The sequence below is a fragment of the Asparagus officinalis genome, chromosome 1 (assembly GCF_001876935.1).
Source record: "Asparagus officinalis chromosome 1, Aspof.V1, whole genome shotgun sequence".
NCBI classification, from domain to species: Eukaryota; Viridiplantae; Streptophyta; class Magnoliopsida; order Asparagales; family Asparagaceae; genus Asparagus; species Asparagus officinalis.
Genome location: NC_033794.1, coordinates 3,328,099 through 3,345,425, shown reverse-complemented (window position 1 = coordinate 3,345,425; position 17,327 = coordinate 3,328,099). Strand labels below are relative to the sequence as shown.

General features: G+C 36.0%; 2 protein-coding genes across 2 annotated transcripts in view; both read left to right on the top strand.

Moving 5' to 3' along the window:
- The window catches only part of LOC109846591 (protein ABHD18), a 5,713-nt gene extending 4,878 nt beyond the window's left edge, over positions 1 to 835 (top strand). Inside the window, exon 6 of the mRNA XM_020415841.1 lies at positions 367 to 835. Coding sequence (XP_020271430.1) covers positions 367 to 543 — 177 coding nt within the window. The 3' untranslated portion in view covers positions 544 to 835. The remainder of the gene's footprint in view (positions 1 to 366) is intronic.
- LOC109846565 (clustered mitochondria protein-like) overlaps positions 4,207 to 17,327 on the top strand; it is a 20,686-nt gene continuing 7,565 nt past the window's right edge. Inside the window, exons 1-14 of the mRNA XM_020415815.1 lie at positions 4,207 to 4,364; positions 4,791 to 5,019; positions 5,805 to 5,866; positions 6,997 to 7,186; positions 7,281 to 7,412; positions 8,756 to 8,909; positions 9,326 to 9,516; positions 9,612 to 9,713; positions 11,177 to 11,312; positions 11,466 to 11,594; positions 12,137 to 12,548; positions 12,709 to 12,813; positions 13,208 to 13,326; positions 15,550 to 15,553. Coding sequence (XP_020271404.1) covers positions 4,791 to 5,019; positions 5,805 to 5,866; positions 6,997 to 7,186; positions 7,281 to 7,412; positions 8,756 to 8,909; positions 9,326 to 9,516; positions 9,612 to 9,713; positions 11,177 to 11,312; positions 11,466 to 11,594; positions 12,137 to 12,548; positions 12,709 to 12,813; positions 13,208 to 13,326; positions 15,550 to 15,553 — 1,965 coding nt within the window. The 5' untranslated portion in view covers positions 4,207 to 4,364. The remainder of the gene's footprint in view (positions 4,365 to 4,790; positions 5,020 to 5,804; positions 5,867 to 6,996; positions 7,187 to 7,280; positions 7,413 to 8,755; positions 8,910 to 9,325; positions 9,517 to 9,611; positions 9,714 to 11,176; positions 11,313 to 11,465; positions 11,595 to 12,136; positions 12,549 to 12,708; positions 12,814 to 13,207; positions 13,327 to 15,549; positions 15,554 to 17,327) is intronic.

The window sequence follows — 17,327 nt, the reverse complement described above, 5'->3', positions numbered from 1 at the left end:
GACATATTATTTTCCAAACTAGGCTGAGATGTAGGGCACACGCCTGCGACATATTATTTTCCAAATTAGGTTGAGACGTCACAGGGAAATCACGTAATATGGCTTACCTGAATTTGCCAGGAAAAAGGACAGGAAGAGAAGGACCAACTTAGAGGGCAAAAAATAATGTCTTATTTTACTGGACTAAACTAGAAGCAAATAATAGCATAAAAAAGTGACGCCGTGCTTAAAAATGCTTATTGAATATATGGGATTGCACCATCATAGCATAGGGTGTGTTTCTGCAATCAATCCCATCTTTTTGAGATTCCTTGTTTGAGATTCCTTGTTTGTGATCTTCTCGGTACTAATCCTTATTGTCCTCAGGATGATGGCTATATACCTAAACACTCTGTCATTGAACTCCAGCGAGCATGGCCAGGCTCGGAGGTGAGATGGGTAACCGGTGGGCATGTCTCATCCTTTCTCCTTCATAACGATGCATTTCGCAAGGCAATCATCGATTCACTTAACAGATTAGAGTGGAAGGAGCCGTTTCTATGACAAATCATCGGTATAATTTCCTCGTGCTTGCTATTCCTCATTGTTGTTTCTGTGTGTCTGTAGCATGAACTATATAGCGTTGTATCTCCGCTCCTTCAGACGTAAAGAAAGCAGGAGCTGTGAAATCAATGTGTTCACTGGATGAAGCCATGGGTTAATTTGGTATGCGTCATTCTTTGATTCAAGGAAAGAAGTTGTACATGAATTGTTGTTAAAAACAATGGTTTTGTTCTGAATAATTGTGAATTATGTTGCTAGAGCATATCATATTTGGTCCTTGGTGGATGGATTATCTGCTCGTGCCATTGTTTATTGGTTGATGCCTTGCCATGAGCAGCTGTACTTACAATTTCTACAGTTTTTTTTTGTGAAGATTATCAATTTCCTAATTTTTGAATCAGTCTCTCCCTAATCAAGAGTTAAGTAGTAATTAGAGGGATTAATTTGAAACGACTTACACGAATTGGAGGAGCAATTTCCATGAATCGAATGATTGGTTCAAAGATATGAATTTTTTTAAGGGAATCTGTAAAAACTCTTTAATCACCTATGAAAATATTACCACACGTATAAAATGCGAGCTTCGCACACAGAATCCACAGTCAAGATTAACTCCTTTCATATGAGAAAAGTAATCATCCCTTTTTTCATACTATTTTCTAACACATTTCTTTCAAGTAGGGGTGGAAATGAACCAAATAATTAACAAATAGTTCGATACTTGTTCGAAAAAGTATTCGGTCATATTCGATTCGGTAGTTCATTTACCACTAAACAAATATTTTTTAGTATTCGAGTTTACTAACAAATAGAATTTAACCAGATGTATATTCGATTCGTTTGTCTATTAAATATTCGTTTAAAATTTGATCACATCATATTACTTGTATATATTGCACATATGATGTCATATTTTTAACCTACATATCATTTCTACTTGAGCTTTATATCCTGATTTTAAGACTTAAATAATCTTAAATCTGTTTTCTAATTAAAATTTTGATTTAAATATATATACATCATATATTATAAAGGAATAAATTTTATTTATGAATTCAAATACTATTTGAAAATCAAATTCTTTAGCGGAATAAATATACTTTGATATTCAATAAGTATTCGTGAATATTCATGAATATTTATCAAATACCAAGTATTCGAGTTCGAATTCGAAAAACTAGATATATGAATTTTAGAGTCCACATTCGAATTCGATAATTTTAAACAAATACAAATACAAACATCTTAGTATTTGATTCGATTCGATCGTTTACCACCCTACTTTCAAGCCAGGGATGTCAGTTAAGGAAAAAGAAAAAACAAATTTGAGATGTTGGAGCAAACCCCAAGATAAAAATATAGTCTAATTATTATACAAAGAAACAATTTTAGCGGCGAAGAGGATCAATGCCGCGCAAAGAAACTTCTTCTTCTTGAGTATGAAGGTATAAAAACAAAAGATGTAAAAAAAAAGACATGTTAAAAACTTAAAATAAAAAACGTGAAAAAGAGTAATTTCTTTTTCAAGAAAATGTTGTTTTCAAACATTAATTTTTAGCTTATATGCAACTAGTGTGCACAAATACAGTTTTCTGTAAGTGTCCCAGTAACATTTCTAAAACACTACAGTAATAATGCTACAGTAATATTTTAAACGCTTCAGTTCCCCGCTTGTGCTACAGCAACAATTCTACAATAATTTATTAAACGTCTGTGCTATAGTAACAATGATGTAGTATTTCTGCAGCATGAATAACGAATCTTGAGCACTCCCATCATTATAGAGGAATAGATTAGCACTCCTTAGTTTGTAGGCATATACTCGATCAACCGCACTGAAGTTAGAAAACAATAAAATGAGATTCTTTGATGATGTAAAGAAATAAAAGTTTTTTTGTAATTGTTAGAAACTCATTAAAATTTGTTGTAGCACCCTCGTCCCTAGTACCCCCAAAATCCCATTTGTTGAAACCCATTAAAATTTGTTGATTCATCTTCCGATTGTGGAGGACGATGGGAAATTGGGCATCTCGACGAATCCGCTGGCTTGATGAAAGAGTTTCTTTTTTATTACTTTCATTCTATTATTTTTATTGGAGTGATGAAGAGGAAGACGTGCGTCAATGTTTCGATGACTACAATGGATTATATGTGTAGACTTCTTGTTGGTCAAAAAAGTTTCCTTGTATTTTGTTTGTTTCAAACTCAAATCCTATGATTTTATGATATGGATTTCATCATGGGATTTGAAATCCATAGGGTTTTTTTTTAACATGGGTTGAGATTTATAAAATGCTGTTTGCTACATCAATATTTCGGGATATGTAATCTTATTATTTGTATTTTGTTTGTCTCAAACTCAAATTATAGCATTACAAATTTTAGAATTTGAAATCTAGCCCAAATCCTTTCTCAAAGAGGGGAATTCACAAATACTATAGTATATTAGTTTTGTATTATTTGGTATTCAATATCCCAAAATTTATTTTGTATCAAACAAAGGTTATGGAATCCATAAACTTACAAAATTCTACTTTTTCATCCTAGAATTTGTAATCCACCCTATATCCAAAAAAAAAAAAAAAAGAAACTAACACCCCCTTATTGTGAAGATTGAGATGAATTACATGTGTAGACTTCTTAATGGTCAAGAAAGTTTCCTTGCAATCCTTTATGAATTTTGAACCTAACAAATACGAATTTGTAACTGGACATGAAATGCTTCCTCCATATGTATAGAATCCGGAGACACATGAAAAATGATATTGAGTATGACATGAATTTAAAAAAAAAAAATTCCTTGCTCATGTATTTTTATAACAAGATTCCATTGTTTCCACACATTTAAAGACATCCAAAAAGTATGATCTTACGAGATTGTGACTAAGAGTAGGAGCAGCAGAATAGAATCTTATAACTATACACAATTATGTGTAAAATTCTACTTTCCCAAATTCAGCAATTATTAGCATGTTGGATGCAATTTGAAAGAGTATAACCTTAACTAATTTGAACTATATTCGCAGGACAAAAGCTTAACATATAAGCTTTGACATTAATTTATGCTTTCGATAGGAGAGGGTAAGTACTCATTAATAAGAAATAAGTGCAAACCACTAAAATTTAGTGATTTCGATTACTCAAATCCCCACAATACCCTCAAGAAATAGCTAAAAGGGGATTTCTTTAAAAAAAGACTTATATTGCTAAATAATTAGCAAAACCGACCGTTTTGCTAATTATTTAGCAAAACCGACATCTTTTGGCCCGTTGGCCAAAAAGATGTCGGTTTTGCTAAATTGGGTCTTCGAAAACCCACGGGTTTACTAGTCCCGTATGTTTAGGGCCACTAATTAACCACTAAACCTAAGCCACAATGAGTTTTGTTATATACGGGACTAGTAGTCTCGTATGTGTTCGAAGACCCAATTTAGCAAAACTGACATCGGTTTTGCTAAATGATTAGCAAAACGGTAGGTTTTGCTAATTATTTAGCAAAATAGGTCTTTTTTTTAATCCCATAGCTAAAATTATCCCAAGGCCAAAACCCTAGCAAAACCTCATCATTAGCCGCAAACCCAATTTGCCTCTCTTTTGTGTTATTCCAACTATACCCCCAGAGAACTTATACCAACCAAGCTAAAAATCATATTTTTACGGAGATATTATTAGAGCGAAGAAAGCCCCTTTTCAATTTCGCTTCCCAAAGCGACGAGGGCTTCTCCAATCAATCAATCTCTCTGCCGCCGCCCCCGCCGCCGCCGCCATTTTTGCAGTACTCTACTTCTTCAACCTCGACCAACACTTTCTCTCTCTAAAAGGTCTCGCCTTTGCTCTTCAATGTCATAATTTTTTTCTTTTTCGTTTTGTTTTTGATAACTCTGTTGGGTAACGGATTGGCTTTTTTTTTTGTTTGCACGTGTTCTTTCGCTTCGAAATTAGTGTAAAGTAGATTATTTTGGAGGAAGCACCAGGTTATTTGTAGAAATTGATCAGGTACTTCATATGCCATTTTCCTTGATTAAGCAATACTAATAATGAAAAAGCCGTCTCTTTTAAACAAAATCTAGCATTTTTTTTTACCCTGAAAAATTGAGTTTTATTTGAGATCATTAGGAGAACTGTTCACGAGATGCTAGCAGACAATCTCTTCCCTTTTGTTTCCCTTATATGCATGATCGAAGCAAGCGAGTTTGCTTTTAATACCGTAGTTTTTGCTCGTTCTTACTGATATCAATGACCTACAGATGGCTGGGAAATCTAACAAGTCAAAGATAAAAGGAAAAACATCAAATTCAAATCCACCCGAACAGAATGTGAAGCCTCTAGATCCTAATGGTGAAGCTACTAACGGTGGAGCTAGTGAAGTTGGGGACTCCAACAATCCTACGGCTAATGGGACAGTTGAGAACGAGGTAGAGGACGGGAAGGAAGATGCTGGGGACTCTGTGGCGGCGTCATCCAAGAAAGCCGGAGGTAAATATATTGACTTGTTCACCGGAGCTGACTTTGTCGGCTTCATAATTTGATGCATATGGGCTTATGCGTGTCTTGAAGCTTAAACTCGCGATGCATGTGGAAGTGCTTTTTTGGTTCCTGTATTTTTTTTTTGTTGGGTCATCCTTCCATGATTTCTACTGCAGAGCTCTGGCTTATATATTTATGAAAAGGATGTTAATTGTTTCTTATCGCGTAATCTTCTTTTCTATTCCGGACAAATTTTCAAAACCAACATCTTTCCACATTTAATCCAAAAAAAGACCCCTTCAACAATATTTTCAAAAACCGACCTGGTTTCAGCCTTGGCGTTGAAAACTGGTCGGTTTTTGAAAAAAAAACTTCCTAAACTTCACGGGAGTTCATTGCTAAACTTCACGGGAGTTCATTGCTAAACTTTACGGGAGTTCAACTCCCGTGAAGTTTAGGAGGTGAAGTTTAGCAGTTGCTAAACTTCACGGGACTTCAACTCCCGTGAAGTTTCGGACTCCTTTTCAAAAAAACCGACCTGGTTTCAGTGCTAAGGCTGAAACCAGGTCGGTTTTTGCAAATAACTTCAAAATGGGTCTTTTTTGGGATTAAATGTGTAAAGAGGTTGGTTTTGAAAATTTGTCCTTTCTATTCCGGATCTAATAATGCTTACTTTTGACGGACTTGTTGCAAGCCATCCTTTGCTTATTTCTTTTCCGGTTCAAGAATGGTTCTGTGTCACTTTCTTGTCCGCCATGAAGGGATTTATCAATGCTATTGCTTTGTTGGCACAGGTGAACTTCGCCTTTACACCATCCCTGTCAAGTCCCAGTCTGGAGAAAAGCTAGAGTTACAGGTAGCTGGATTTAATTATTGAGTGCTACTGCTTGAGTGTGTTTTTTGGTTGAATAAATTGTTATTAATAAGTTGAACCCACATTTTCATAGGGTTAGCTGGGTCCATTAACCACGAATTCGATGAAATGAGTATTTGTGCTAGTATATGCTACCTGGAAATAGGTCCATTAACCGTAAATTTGATACAATGAATATTTGTGCTGATATATATTACTTGAAAACTACTCATGGTCAATTATTTCTCCATCTCTTGCGTCTCACACACTTGCTACCGTGCAAGTTCGCATCAACATGCAAGTAATTGTGCGTACACATGGATATCTATGGAATTGGTGGTTGTGAGGTGGAAACTCGTAAACAAGCTTCCAAGTGATAGACTAGTGGTGAGAACCATCCTAGCAGTCAAATTGGAGCAGATGGACCTTGGTAGCTCATTTTGGTAGATGAAGTGACTGCTCATACCCAATATCCCCTCTATATGTTTGCTTCTTTATTCTTTCATGCCATCTTAACAAACACACATGCAATTAGTCCTTTATTCGTACTTATTACTAATCTCTGTTTTCCTTATTTATCTCTCTAAAATATTTGCTGGTTAGTTCTCTCTGTAATATGTAAAATTGATTACTGTTAAAAGAAACATTGTTCTAGTCATGGAAATAAAAGAGATAAAACAGGATGTCACATCTTTTAAGAAGTATAGAAACTATTGGATTGCTTGGGGAACGGGGAAACAAAATATAAAAAAATAAGAGCATTAAAGGAAGCAAGAGACACACACAAATGGAAGACTCACACTATTTGAGTAGTGCCTTTTGCTTTGGATTTTCATAGGCTTCAAGTGTTTTGCCCAATGGTTAGTTGCCTTAGTCTGGCAGGTTGACTGCAGAGAACTTGATTATCTAGTATGACTTGACAAAACACTTGCAAACATTTGGTATCGACAAACGTAAATCCAACATGGATTGTTGACAAGGAAAATAACTTGTAAGAGAAGAATTCTCTTGTTTTTTTACGAAATATTGTAGCTGAGGTAAAACTAGTTCTAAAACTATAACTTTGTTCTTTGGAGCCTTTCTTTGCCTCCTGTTTTAGTGGCTCACTAAGCTCTAGTTTTTATTATCAACAGCTGAGTCCAGGAGATTCTGTAATGGATATCAGACAGTTTCTTCTTGATGCTCCAGAGACCTGCTTCTTTACATGCTATAACTTAATACTACATGCTAAAGATGGCTCAGTTCACCATCTGGGGGATTACAATGAAATTTCAGAAGTGGCAGACATTACTATTGGTGGCTGCTCCTTAGAGATGGTTGCTGGTACATCAACCTAATAATCTGTTTTTCTTATGCCTTGATTTTATTTTGTACTTCGCACTTGATCAGTAATTTTCTTTTATAAATGGTTGCACAGCTTTGTATGATGATAGATCTATAAGGTCTCATGTCCGTCGCGCACGAGAACTGCTGTCTCTTTCCAATCTCCATGTCTCATTATCAACATCGTTAGCCTTGCAACATGAAAGTGCGCAACAAAAAAATCAAGGTTTTTGCCCTCCTTTCTCCAGAAATGCACTGATATATGTTACATCTTTATCTACTTACCATATAAACATATTTACCTAGCTAGCTAGCTCTATATTTTATATATAAATTTATGTGCATATATGTACATATATACAAATCTGTATATATGTGTGTGCGTGTGTATATATGGGAGGGAGGGAGGGAGGGAGGGAATGCCTCTATCATCCATTTCATCTTGATCTATTATCTTAATGAAATGTATGCATCTACGCTCATACTAAATCTCCTACTTTAACCGCTTCCACGTTGGGGGTGGGGGGTGAGGAGAAGAAAGGATCTCTTTCTTAGACTTTTTAATTATTGGATGCTTAGTTTACACCTAATGATACACAATGTAGATGATCTCATCTTCATTTTATTGGGATGACATCATGCCTCTATTTGTTTCCTAGTCATTCAATAGAAAATTAAATTGTTAGAAAATTATAGGAGATTGGATTCTTCTGTTATGAGCTTAGATTTAACGTATATATTATATAAAATCATAGTAATACATACATAACCACTTCCACACACTGATGATGATGTAAACCCCCACCTCCTCCTCCTCTGGATCATGTTCATCTTGATGTATTCTCTTAATAAATCATTCGTGCATAAAAAAAATCTCGTACTTTGACTGCTTCTAAGTTCTGCCGTACCTCAAATGATCTTTTTCATTCCATCACTAAAATCTATCAATGTTGTAACCATGAGTTTGATGGGTTATACATGCCCATGAACATACACTTTACAGAGACATGCATACAATCATAAATTTGCATAAAACAATTCATGCATACTTGTACATTTACATGTACATATATCTACATACATATATAAATATAAAACTGTGCATGTAGGAGACATACACTTCTCTTATTCACTCCCAAAAGAAGCTGACAACTCTTCCAGTCCAATTTCTGCATAGGCATCAAAATTCTCAGTGTGCATTCATGTGTATATGAAAACCAAAGTTAGTTAACACATCTCCTAGCCCTATTTCGTTAAGGTTATGGACTGCCCAAAAATCTAAGGGGAGAAGATGAAGTGAAAATACAATTAACATTGGGCCATTGATGTTTACGGTGAACTGTGAGGTTTCATGTGTGTTTGCAGCATGTTCTCTTCAGGCCTTAGAGCAGTCAATAGGAAGTATCATACTCAGTATGTTGTTTCACACTGTCATAAAAATCATGTTGTCTGGCTTTCTACTATACACACACAAACCACTATTATTTTGCATGCTTATTATTTTCTTTAAGCAGAAAGCCTTTTCACTTAGACGTTAATATGTTTATTGCACTTGTCCTTGTCTCGCAGATGCAAAAGTGGAAACTTCGGAGCCTGAAGTTTTGGGTTTTATGGAAGATATAACTGGTTCTCTTTGCAATTTGATTGCATCATCACCTAAGGACATCTACTGTGTGGAGAGCATTACATTCTCTTCATTTAATCCTCCTCCAAGTTATAGGAGGTAACTACTTTGTATGATGCTCTTCTTTCGTTGAAACTTATTCCAACATCAGCTGTATTTCATACAGATTCTGGTCTGTTGAATATGTCAGAACTTGACCTGCATTGTTAGCTCTTCTGAGCACAATCTGGCAAAACACACTGCCTTTCTACTGCTCATTATGACAAAATGATATGTTTATCCTCTTCATATAGTGTTTCCATGCTTATGTGTGCTTGCATTTAATATTGGTCAACATCTTCTTGAACAACCGTACTGGAGATAAATACTATGATTACTATTACAATACAACTAAGGCAGTTGGTCTGCAGATTGAAGGCATACGGACTCCTTTGTCCGGCTCCCATCTTCATTTATATATGATCATGATCTTCGATATGCTGCAAAACCTTATCTTTTTCCTGATCCGTTTTCAGGCTTGTTGGAGATTTAATTTATCTGGATGCTGCAACCTTGGAAGGAAACAAATATTGCATCACCGGAACGACCAAAGGTTTTTATGTGAACTCAAGCACAGGAGTTTTTAACCCCAAACCTCTTAAGTCTGCTTTTGAGGCAACCACCCTTATTGGTCTACTCCAAAAGATCAGCATGAAGTTCAAAAAAGGTAAGGAAAAATTCAGGAGTATTTACTGATGGAAAGAAATATTGTACCTAGTTGGTTATTAGCAGCGTCTGACACTTTGGATAAACATTTTGAAGGTTTTCGTGAAATCTTGGAACGGAAAGCTTCTGCTCACCCTTTTGAAAATGTTCAATCTTTGTTGCCACCGAATTTGTGGTTGGGTATATATCCTGTCCCAGGTAAGCAAGAAACTGCAATTTTGATATAGATGCTAAAAAAATTCATTTTCAGAACCATATGCTTTCATCCTCAAGCATCTGTTGCTAAAGTGATGGAAAAAGGTTTTCTACAATGCCCTTTTCATTGTTGCTATGCATCACCCTTTTATTCCTTATCACAGTTCCTCCTAAGTTAATGTGGTTGGAGAATCTTGCCATGTCCTTCGTAATTGCTTCTAATCAAGTTCTCTTAGCCTTCTTCTTGTCCTCATTTCTCCACTAATTATAATTTTATCACTTCTTCAAGTTGGTGCGTTTAAAGGCCTAATTGAACATGGCCAAACCACCTCAATCAATTATCACCCTTTATCCTCAATAGGAGCAACGTCTAACCACCTAATCACGAGCCCTTTATTCAAGCCTGAAATTATATCACATTTCTAATATGAAAAACCTCATTAGTCCTAATTGCTTGAATATAAACTGCACTTGCATGTGATCTGTGTATAATGATAGCCAAGACTATTTTTTCGAATCTTGCTTATTCAGTTATTTGTATCCCACAAAAACCATCACTTAGTCTTAATCCTGTGATGTTAATGTCAAGTGTGCTAGCTTAAGCATGAATTAACATTCAATTGTCTCCGACTGACTAAATCTGTCCTTTAGAAGTGCGTAATTGCATCATATCCACAAAATTTTTGAAATGCACGCATGCTAGTGGGATTTGCCCTACATCGTATGACCTCTTTAATTGCTCCACAACCATTTTCTCGTTATTCAATTAAGTATGATCCTATCATCACTCTTAACTGAGTCTGACACATACAAGTCATTCTCAGAGGTACTTCCTGATGCAGGGGTTTCTGGCATACTCTGTGCTGCTATGCTGGTTGATCCTGTGTAGCCCACACTAAATTTTAGGTTGAATTTGTAGTAAGTAGGTGATACATTTTGTTTTGTTTCTATGAGAAGCTCTACGTCGACGCCCACGATTTCTCTTAGCAAATAATCGGGCATATCATGCACGATAAATTCTTAAAAATATGCTGTAAGTTTTCTAAGGGTCCAGCTTAGGTGCCAGGTTTCTCTCTATCTTGCTTTGGTCGAGCTCCTTAGAACTTCACCTTAGTCATCACAAGCACCTGGAAGAGCAGCCACACTCAAAATAAGGACCTGCAAATGCAGTCTTGAGAGCAGTATTGAATTGTATGATTGTCTTATCACCACTATATAAACTTATTATCCTCCAACTTTCTGGTAACTTGATCTAAGATGCTTCTTTTAATGTGATTTAGCTGATGTCCTTCATTAACAGATCCCGTATGAATAATAAATGATTTTGGCAATTAGTTTCCTGATTTTTTTAGTCAGAATTTCTAGATGGGATTTGATGTGCACTTTTAAATTTTTTAATTTTACCCTATGTTTAAATATTTCCCTATACATCCTTGTGTAAACTGCATTATTACGATCATCTGCAGATCATAAGCGAGACGCAGCCAGAGCAGAGGATGCACTTGCTCTTTCTTATGGAAATGAACTCATTGGCATGCAGAGAGACTGGAACGAGGAATTACAGTCTTGTCGAGAGTTTCCTCATACAACTCTTCAGGAAAGGTGTATTATATGACATGTCATTTCTTTTACTCATGTTTTATGCTTGTTGATTGTGTTTAGGGTCTATTTTTTTGGCAGTTAATTAATTTCATTTAGAAGTGTGTGCACAGCTAATCGGCAATTATTGTCCATTAATTTGTTTTCATCTTTCAGGATCTTGCGTGATCGTGCTCTTTATAAGGTGAGTTGTGATTTTGTTGATGCGGCATCTAAGGGTGCCATTGGGGTTATAAACAGATGCATTCCTCCAATTAATCCAACAGATCCAGAGTGTTTCCATATGTGAGTATGCCTAGCAGTCACTTTTTATGGAGTTTCATACGTTAGAAAATCTACATAATTTGTCTTTATATGCTCTAGTTTTCTTTGCAACTGGAATGTAGAGGTTTCTTTCTTTTAGAGCAGTTCATTAGAGAATACATTAATTGCATCATTTCTTGTACCTATCACAATTAGAATTTTTGACCTTTGTCCAGTTAGTATTTGCAATTTTGAACATTAACGTTACCAATAGTTTTAATATTTCTGTCTTCCTTTAGTACTTCTTTAGCCTTTCATTTGAATGCAGCTGGATGACAGTGTGGCCCGTTCTTGAGTAGATACTAAGGTTTCATCACTGAGCTATATCAGCTTCCCTTATTGTATTTGTCGAGCATTTTCTGCCCAGTGAACATGTTTGTCCTTTGCTAATAATATACTCTACCATGTTCTAGTTCTTCCTTTTCTAGCATACAGTAATATATGGGCATGTGCATTGCCGTTTACAATTATCAAGTTGAAATTGGAAAATGTTATGCTTTTCTAATTTACTTGTTCTGCATCAGGTATGTTCACAACAACATATTCTTCAGCTTTGCTGTGGATGCCGACCTTGGCCTGATATCTAAAGGACAAACGAGCACTGATTTGAAAGTCACAGTTCTGCAAGGAAGTACAACACCTTTGCCTAATTCAGCTGCGAAGGCCTCTAGTAATTCAGATCATGGGTCCGGATGTGAAACCAATGGTGAAACTAATGCTTGTACTTACGACAGCTCAAAAGCAGAAGTTGAGAGTTGTGCTGCTGATGATTCTGCTGCTACTGAAGCACAACTTGCAGACAGCGAGCAGGCTACATATGCTTCTGCTAATAATGATTTAAAAGGAACAAGAGCTTACCAAGAAGCCGATGTTCCTGGACTTTACAATCTTGCCATGGCAATTGTGGATTACCGAGGTCATAGAGTAGTAGCACAGGTTTGACATTAAAACTATCTTCTAATGTTATTCAATTCTTTAAATTAGGGCTGAGTGTTCTAATGTTATCTCTAGCAGTGGGTCGATTCTCTGGTCCCAACCAATTCTAATTTTGTTTGCTTTTTTTATTCTACTTCTACTTCATTTTTTTCCCCTGCAGAGCATTATACCTGGCATCCTTCAAGGTGATAAATCAGACTCCCTTCTATATGGTTCTGTTGACAATGGAAAGAAAATTTGTTGGAGCGAATCCTTCCATTCTAAGGTGTGATGCTTGTTTAATGTCTGCTATTATGAGTTGCCCACTGTCAATGTTCAGTTTCTATTCAGAAATGTTGTTAGTTGCCTGCCATTTTTTATGGGTAATAACATGCGGTGGAAGAAATAATTACAATTAAGGAGAAAGATCTATTGAAATTGAGAGATGGTAGTTAAACCATTGAGGTTTTGGGCAAAATCAGCATTGTCGGTCTTCCCTGCTTAGTCAATGCATTGTTACTTTTTCTAGTAATTCCATGCTATATTTCATTATGGCATCCATAATCGGATGTTTTTTGGTGCATAATTTTCCTGCAATCATTATTGTTTATAGAATGTAGATACTATATTTCATGTTTTCTTTGCACACAGCAATTCTTATTTTGTTTTTCATGTTATAGGTATTAGAGGCTGCTAAACGTCTCCATTTGAAGGAACACACTGTTTTAGATGGTTCGGGCAATGTTGTCAAACTAGCTGCTCCAGTTGAATGCAAGGGTATAGTTGGCAGCGATGACAGGTGACACTGACTTCATTAGTCTTTGTTAGGAGTGATTTTTCATTCTTCTCAAAGCTCTGTTATGTGCCTTGTATAATTAAAGTCCATGCGCGAAAGAGAGCACACGTGGGTGGGTGTTTCGTAGGGTGTGTGGAGTGTGGTTATCTCTGCTAGGTGATGAGAGACAAGTGTGGTGCATGCTCTTTGCATGTCACTTTGTACACTTTGTTTCATTGAGCACAGTGGTGTTAGGATGCTATTGATTGGAAGTTTTCTGCTCTATTAAGTTTTGCCATATAAGTTTATAGTAATTGGCCTGCAATTCTGCACAAGGTAGCTGCCAAAATTGTACATGTTTTTCTATCATGAATGATCTATATTGTTCATCATGATATTCATGGCCTAAGTGTTTTCACTCTTGGAAACACACGTACAAGGGAAAGAAGAGGCAATTCTTTCTTTGGGTGAATATAATTCCCATGTCCAAGCTGTCCAGCTTTCATTTTCGTTGCTTCATGATCTTTATAGTAAAAGTAGAACGTAATGGATGAAAAAACATGCTGTCTGGATACCTTCTGGTTGTGTATCAAGTGTTCAAAAGCATCATAAAGGATATTACTAGATCCTTGATGGCTCCATCGAAGTATTTCAGCTCCCTCTAGAACATTGATAGATTTCTTCACAGGCAGCTTTGTGTTAATGTTCGGGGTCACTTTTAACAACTTGAGAAAAAGGTAAGTAGAAGAAAGGACCAATTTAGGTTTGCTTTGTATCACATGATTTGCATACCTTAGGCTGTGTTTGACAACTGTTCACTAACCTGATAAAGCCTTAACCATGATAGTTTTGAGCCAGACAGGTGGTGAATTAACTTTAACTTGAATAAATGCCAAACAATGAACTAAAAAACCCAATGTTTTAAAAGGTGCGCCCCGCACTGTGCCTCATGCACCTTGCGATGTGGGGCTGTGGCAAAGCGCCCCACATATGATGCAGTAGCGCCTTTTGCGCCTTGCGCACATCCTAACTTTGCGCAGGGTGCATGTAGTACATATCCTCATATATTTTTGTTTGTTAACATTTCAATCGAGTCTTTATACTTGATAATCCATATCCCAAAAAGTAAAATAAATCCATTAGGCCTTTTTAGTAGCCTTCAATTAAGGACCATAACTAATCCTTTGAAAAATTAAGAACTTTGCTACTATGTTGGGTGTTAGCATTAGAAATTAAGACTTTATATTATGATTTTGTAGTAAGATATTGTTTATCCCGACATATTTTTTATGTGAATTCCTAAACATGTTCTTTCTTGTTTGATTATCTATCTTGAAAAATTATGTGTTCTATGTGCGCCTCGCATTACTAGGCCGCCTGCATTACGTTGCGCCTTGCGCATGTGCGCATAAAGATACTTTGCGCCCCGCATTGCGCCTCGCGCGTCGCGCATTGGCAACACTGAACAATACTTGGTCTAGGGTTGGCCCTATTTTAGCCAAACAAAAAACAAAGCCTTATCCAGGTTAGCTCCACTTACGTGGTTAGTGGAGGTGTTGCTAAACACTGCCTTAGAGACATCTAGAAGCATTTTGAGGGTTTAAAGCTCAGGTATTAGGAGTTCTAGCGATCACACGACAGTATAAGACAGACCTATAATTTTGGTATAATGTGTTTTATGTACCATTGTAACATGCATAAAATGCCCTTAAAATGATTGGCAAAATCATCTTTATAATTTATATATCATAGATATTTTACCATATTCCTATCAAATGCACATATAGGATTATTCATCTCAATGGAACACTATGCATTTAATGAACATTACAAAGTTGCTTGCTTCTTAGATATGATCTGCAGACATCGCAATGGTCCAAATCCAGATACGAGGAGACAACTATTTATGTATATTTCTTCTTAGTTTAAGCATATAGGACCCATGTAAGCAATGGCGGAGCCATGAAATATTGAAGAGGGGGAGGGAGGCGCAAAAAGTAAATAAGTACAACATATTAAAGCAGGGCAGGAGAGAGGGAACGTTAGTCGACTTTATCTTTTAGGATTTAGATATGATATTTCATTAGATTGAGTTATCCACATTCTTTAGGATAGAGTTATTTTGGATTTTCAATTGTAGTAGGTTTAGATCATGATTTGAATTTTAAATTCTAGTTTTAAATTATGAGTTGTATTAGAGATAGGTTTACAACACAATATAAGGAGATGTGACTTTCATAGGTTCAGGCATGAACACAGTTTATGAAACTATTGAGAAAAAATTAGCAAGAGAATTGCTATCTTGCTTAAATTCTTGTTTCTAGATTTTTTAGTACTGGTCCCTCTTCGGTAATTCCATATTAGTCCCTTAATTTTTTAAGATTATATAGATTTTGGGGGAATACAATCTTTGGGAAACTCACAAATTGGTTGGAATCATTTTCTAATTGTTGGAGAATATAAGTTTAATGGTCATAAATTTTATTTTAAAGGTTTATAGCAGTTAAGAAATGAGTTGAAAACCTTAACAAGAGGTAAAATTGGAACATCTCCTCAAGACATTAGATTTGAGAGAATATGCCCCTCAGATCTAATGTGAGATAACTAGAGGGACCAATTTGTAAGACCTAATATGCATTTGAGGGCCTAATAAACAATTTCAGTGATTTGAGGGACTAATATGAATTGTTAAAGTTCTTCCTCAGCCTTCAGCTTCTAAACCCAAAACCCACCTATGCAGCTGATTTTTTTTTCAATCTTCAAGGGCGGGCCAAGGCCTTCTTGGACCGTATGTAGGTCCACCCCTGCATATAAGTGTAAACATTGGTTGGTCACTTGTTTTTTATTTATTCAAAAGAACCTAGTTTTAGCACAATGATTTATAAAATGATTAGCTTGTATAAGAAAAGAGGACATAACACGCCCTCTTTACATTTTTAAAGGTTAATAATTGTTTGTACATTCAGAATCATGTTCAGGAGCATTGGATTCCATCTTTTCGTTTAGCGAAGTTAGCAGCATATCACAACTTCTTGGGACATCAACTTCTTTCCCATATGCAGATGTGATATGTAACAGTTGTTTGCTTCTCTTCCAAAGATTTATATGAGCAAGTGCCTGTGTGTGCTTGTTGTTGTGTGTATTGGAGAGTGAAGGAGTTAAATTATGCTCGTCATGGTTCCTAGTGTGTGCAATATTTCAGAGAGGTAAGTCTATAGAGCCCCTAACATTTTCTCATCTGTTCTAAGAAGGCCTTAAGTTTTTATTTTCTACAAGCTGCCCTCAACTTTCAATTCCGTTTTTTCATTAGTGCCTTAGTTAAAAGTAAGCTGTTTTCTTTAACACAGTCAAGGGTAAATGTCTCAAAGAAGCTCAATTTGAAATTTAAGGCTTTTCCCCCTCCAAATTAGGGTTTTTGCTTCTTGGTTAATTGAGTTCTCGTGCTTCTTGGCAAACTTTGATCTTGTATATTGAAATGTGTTTAAGTTCTCACACAGAGAAACATGGATCTTATAATTTTGTTATGGTTGTGGGAAATGGGAGTTGAGCGTCATGTGCGCATTGCGTTTTTGTATGAACAATTCTCTCCTAACCTCTATACGACTATATTTACCAATACTTCAATTTTAGTCTTTTTCTGATTGTTCTCTGTCTTGTAAGGTGGGATAGTTACAGGGAACATTTATCCCCAACAACAGTGTCAAGTAAACCAAGTAACTGATCAAAGCTTATGCTGGAATTGAAGCTCAATGCTAAAAAATTAAAATAAAGACCAAAATACCCATGTTTTAAACGTCTAAAGATGTCCATGCGGTAATGAGAAACTGGAATTGAAAGTAGAGGACTGCTTTGTGAAAAAGAAAACTTAGGGGCTCTTTAGAATACAGGGGGAAAGTTAGGTGCTCTTCAGACTTGCTTCTCCAATATTTCATTACATTTTATGCAGCTTATATGCATGTCCTTACAGCAACTGTGTTATCAGCTTATTTAAAAGATTCTTATTCTTAATTCCTTTTATAATTCCT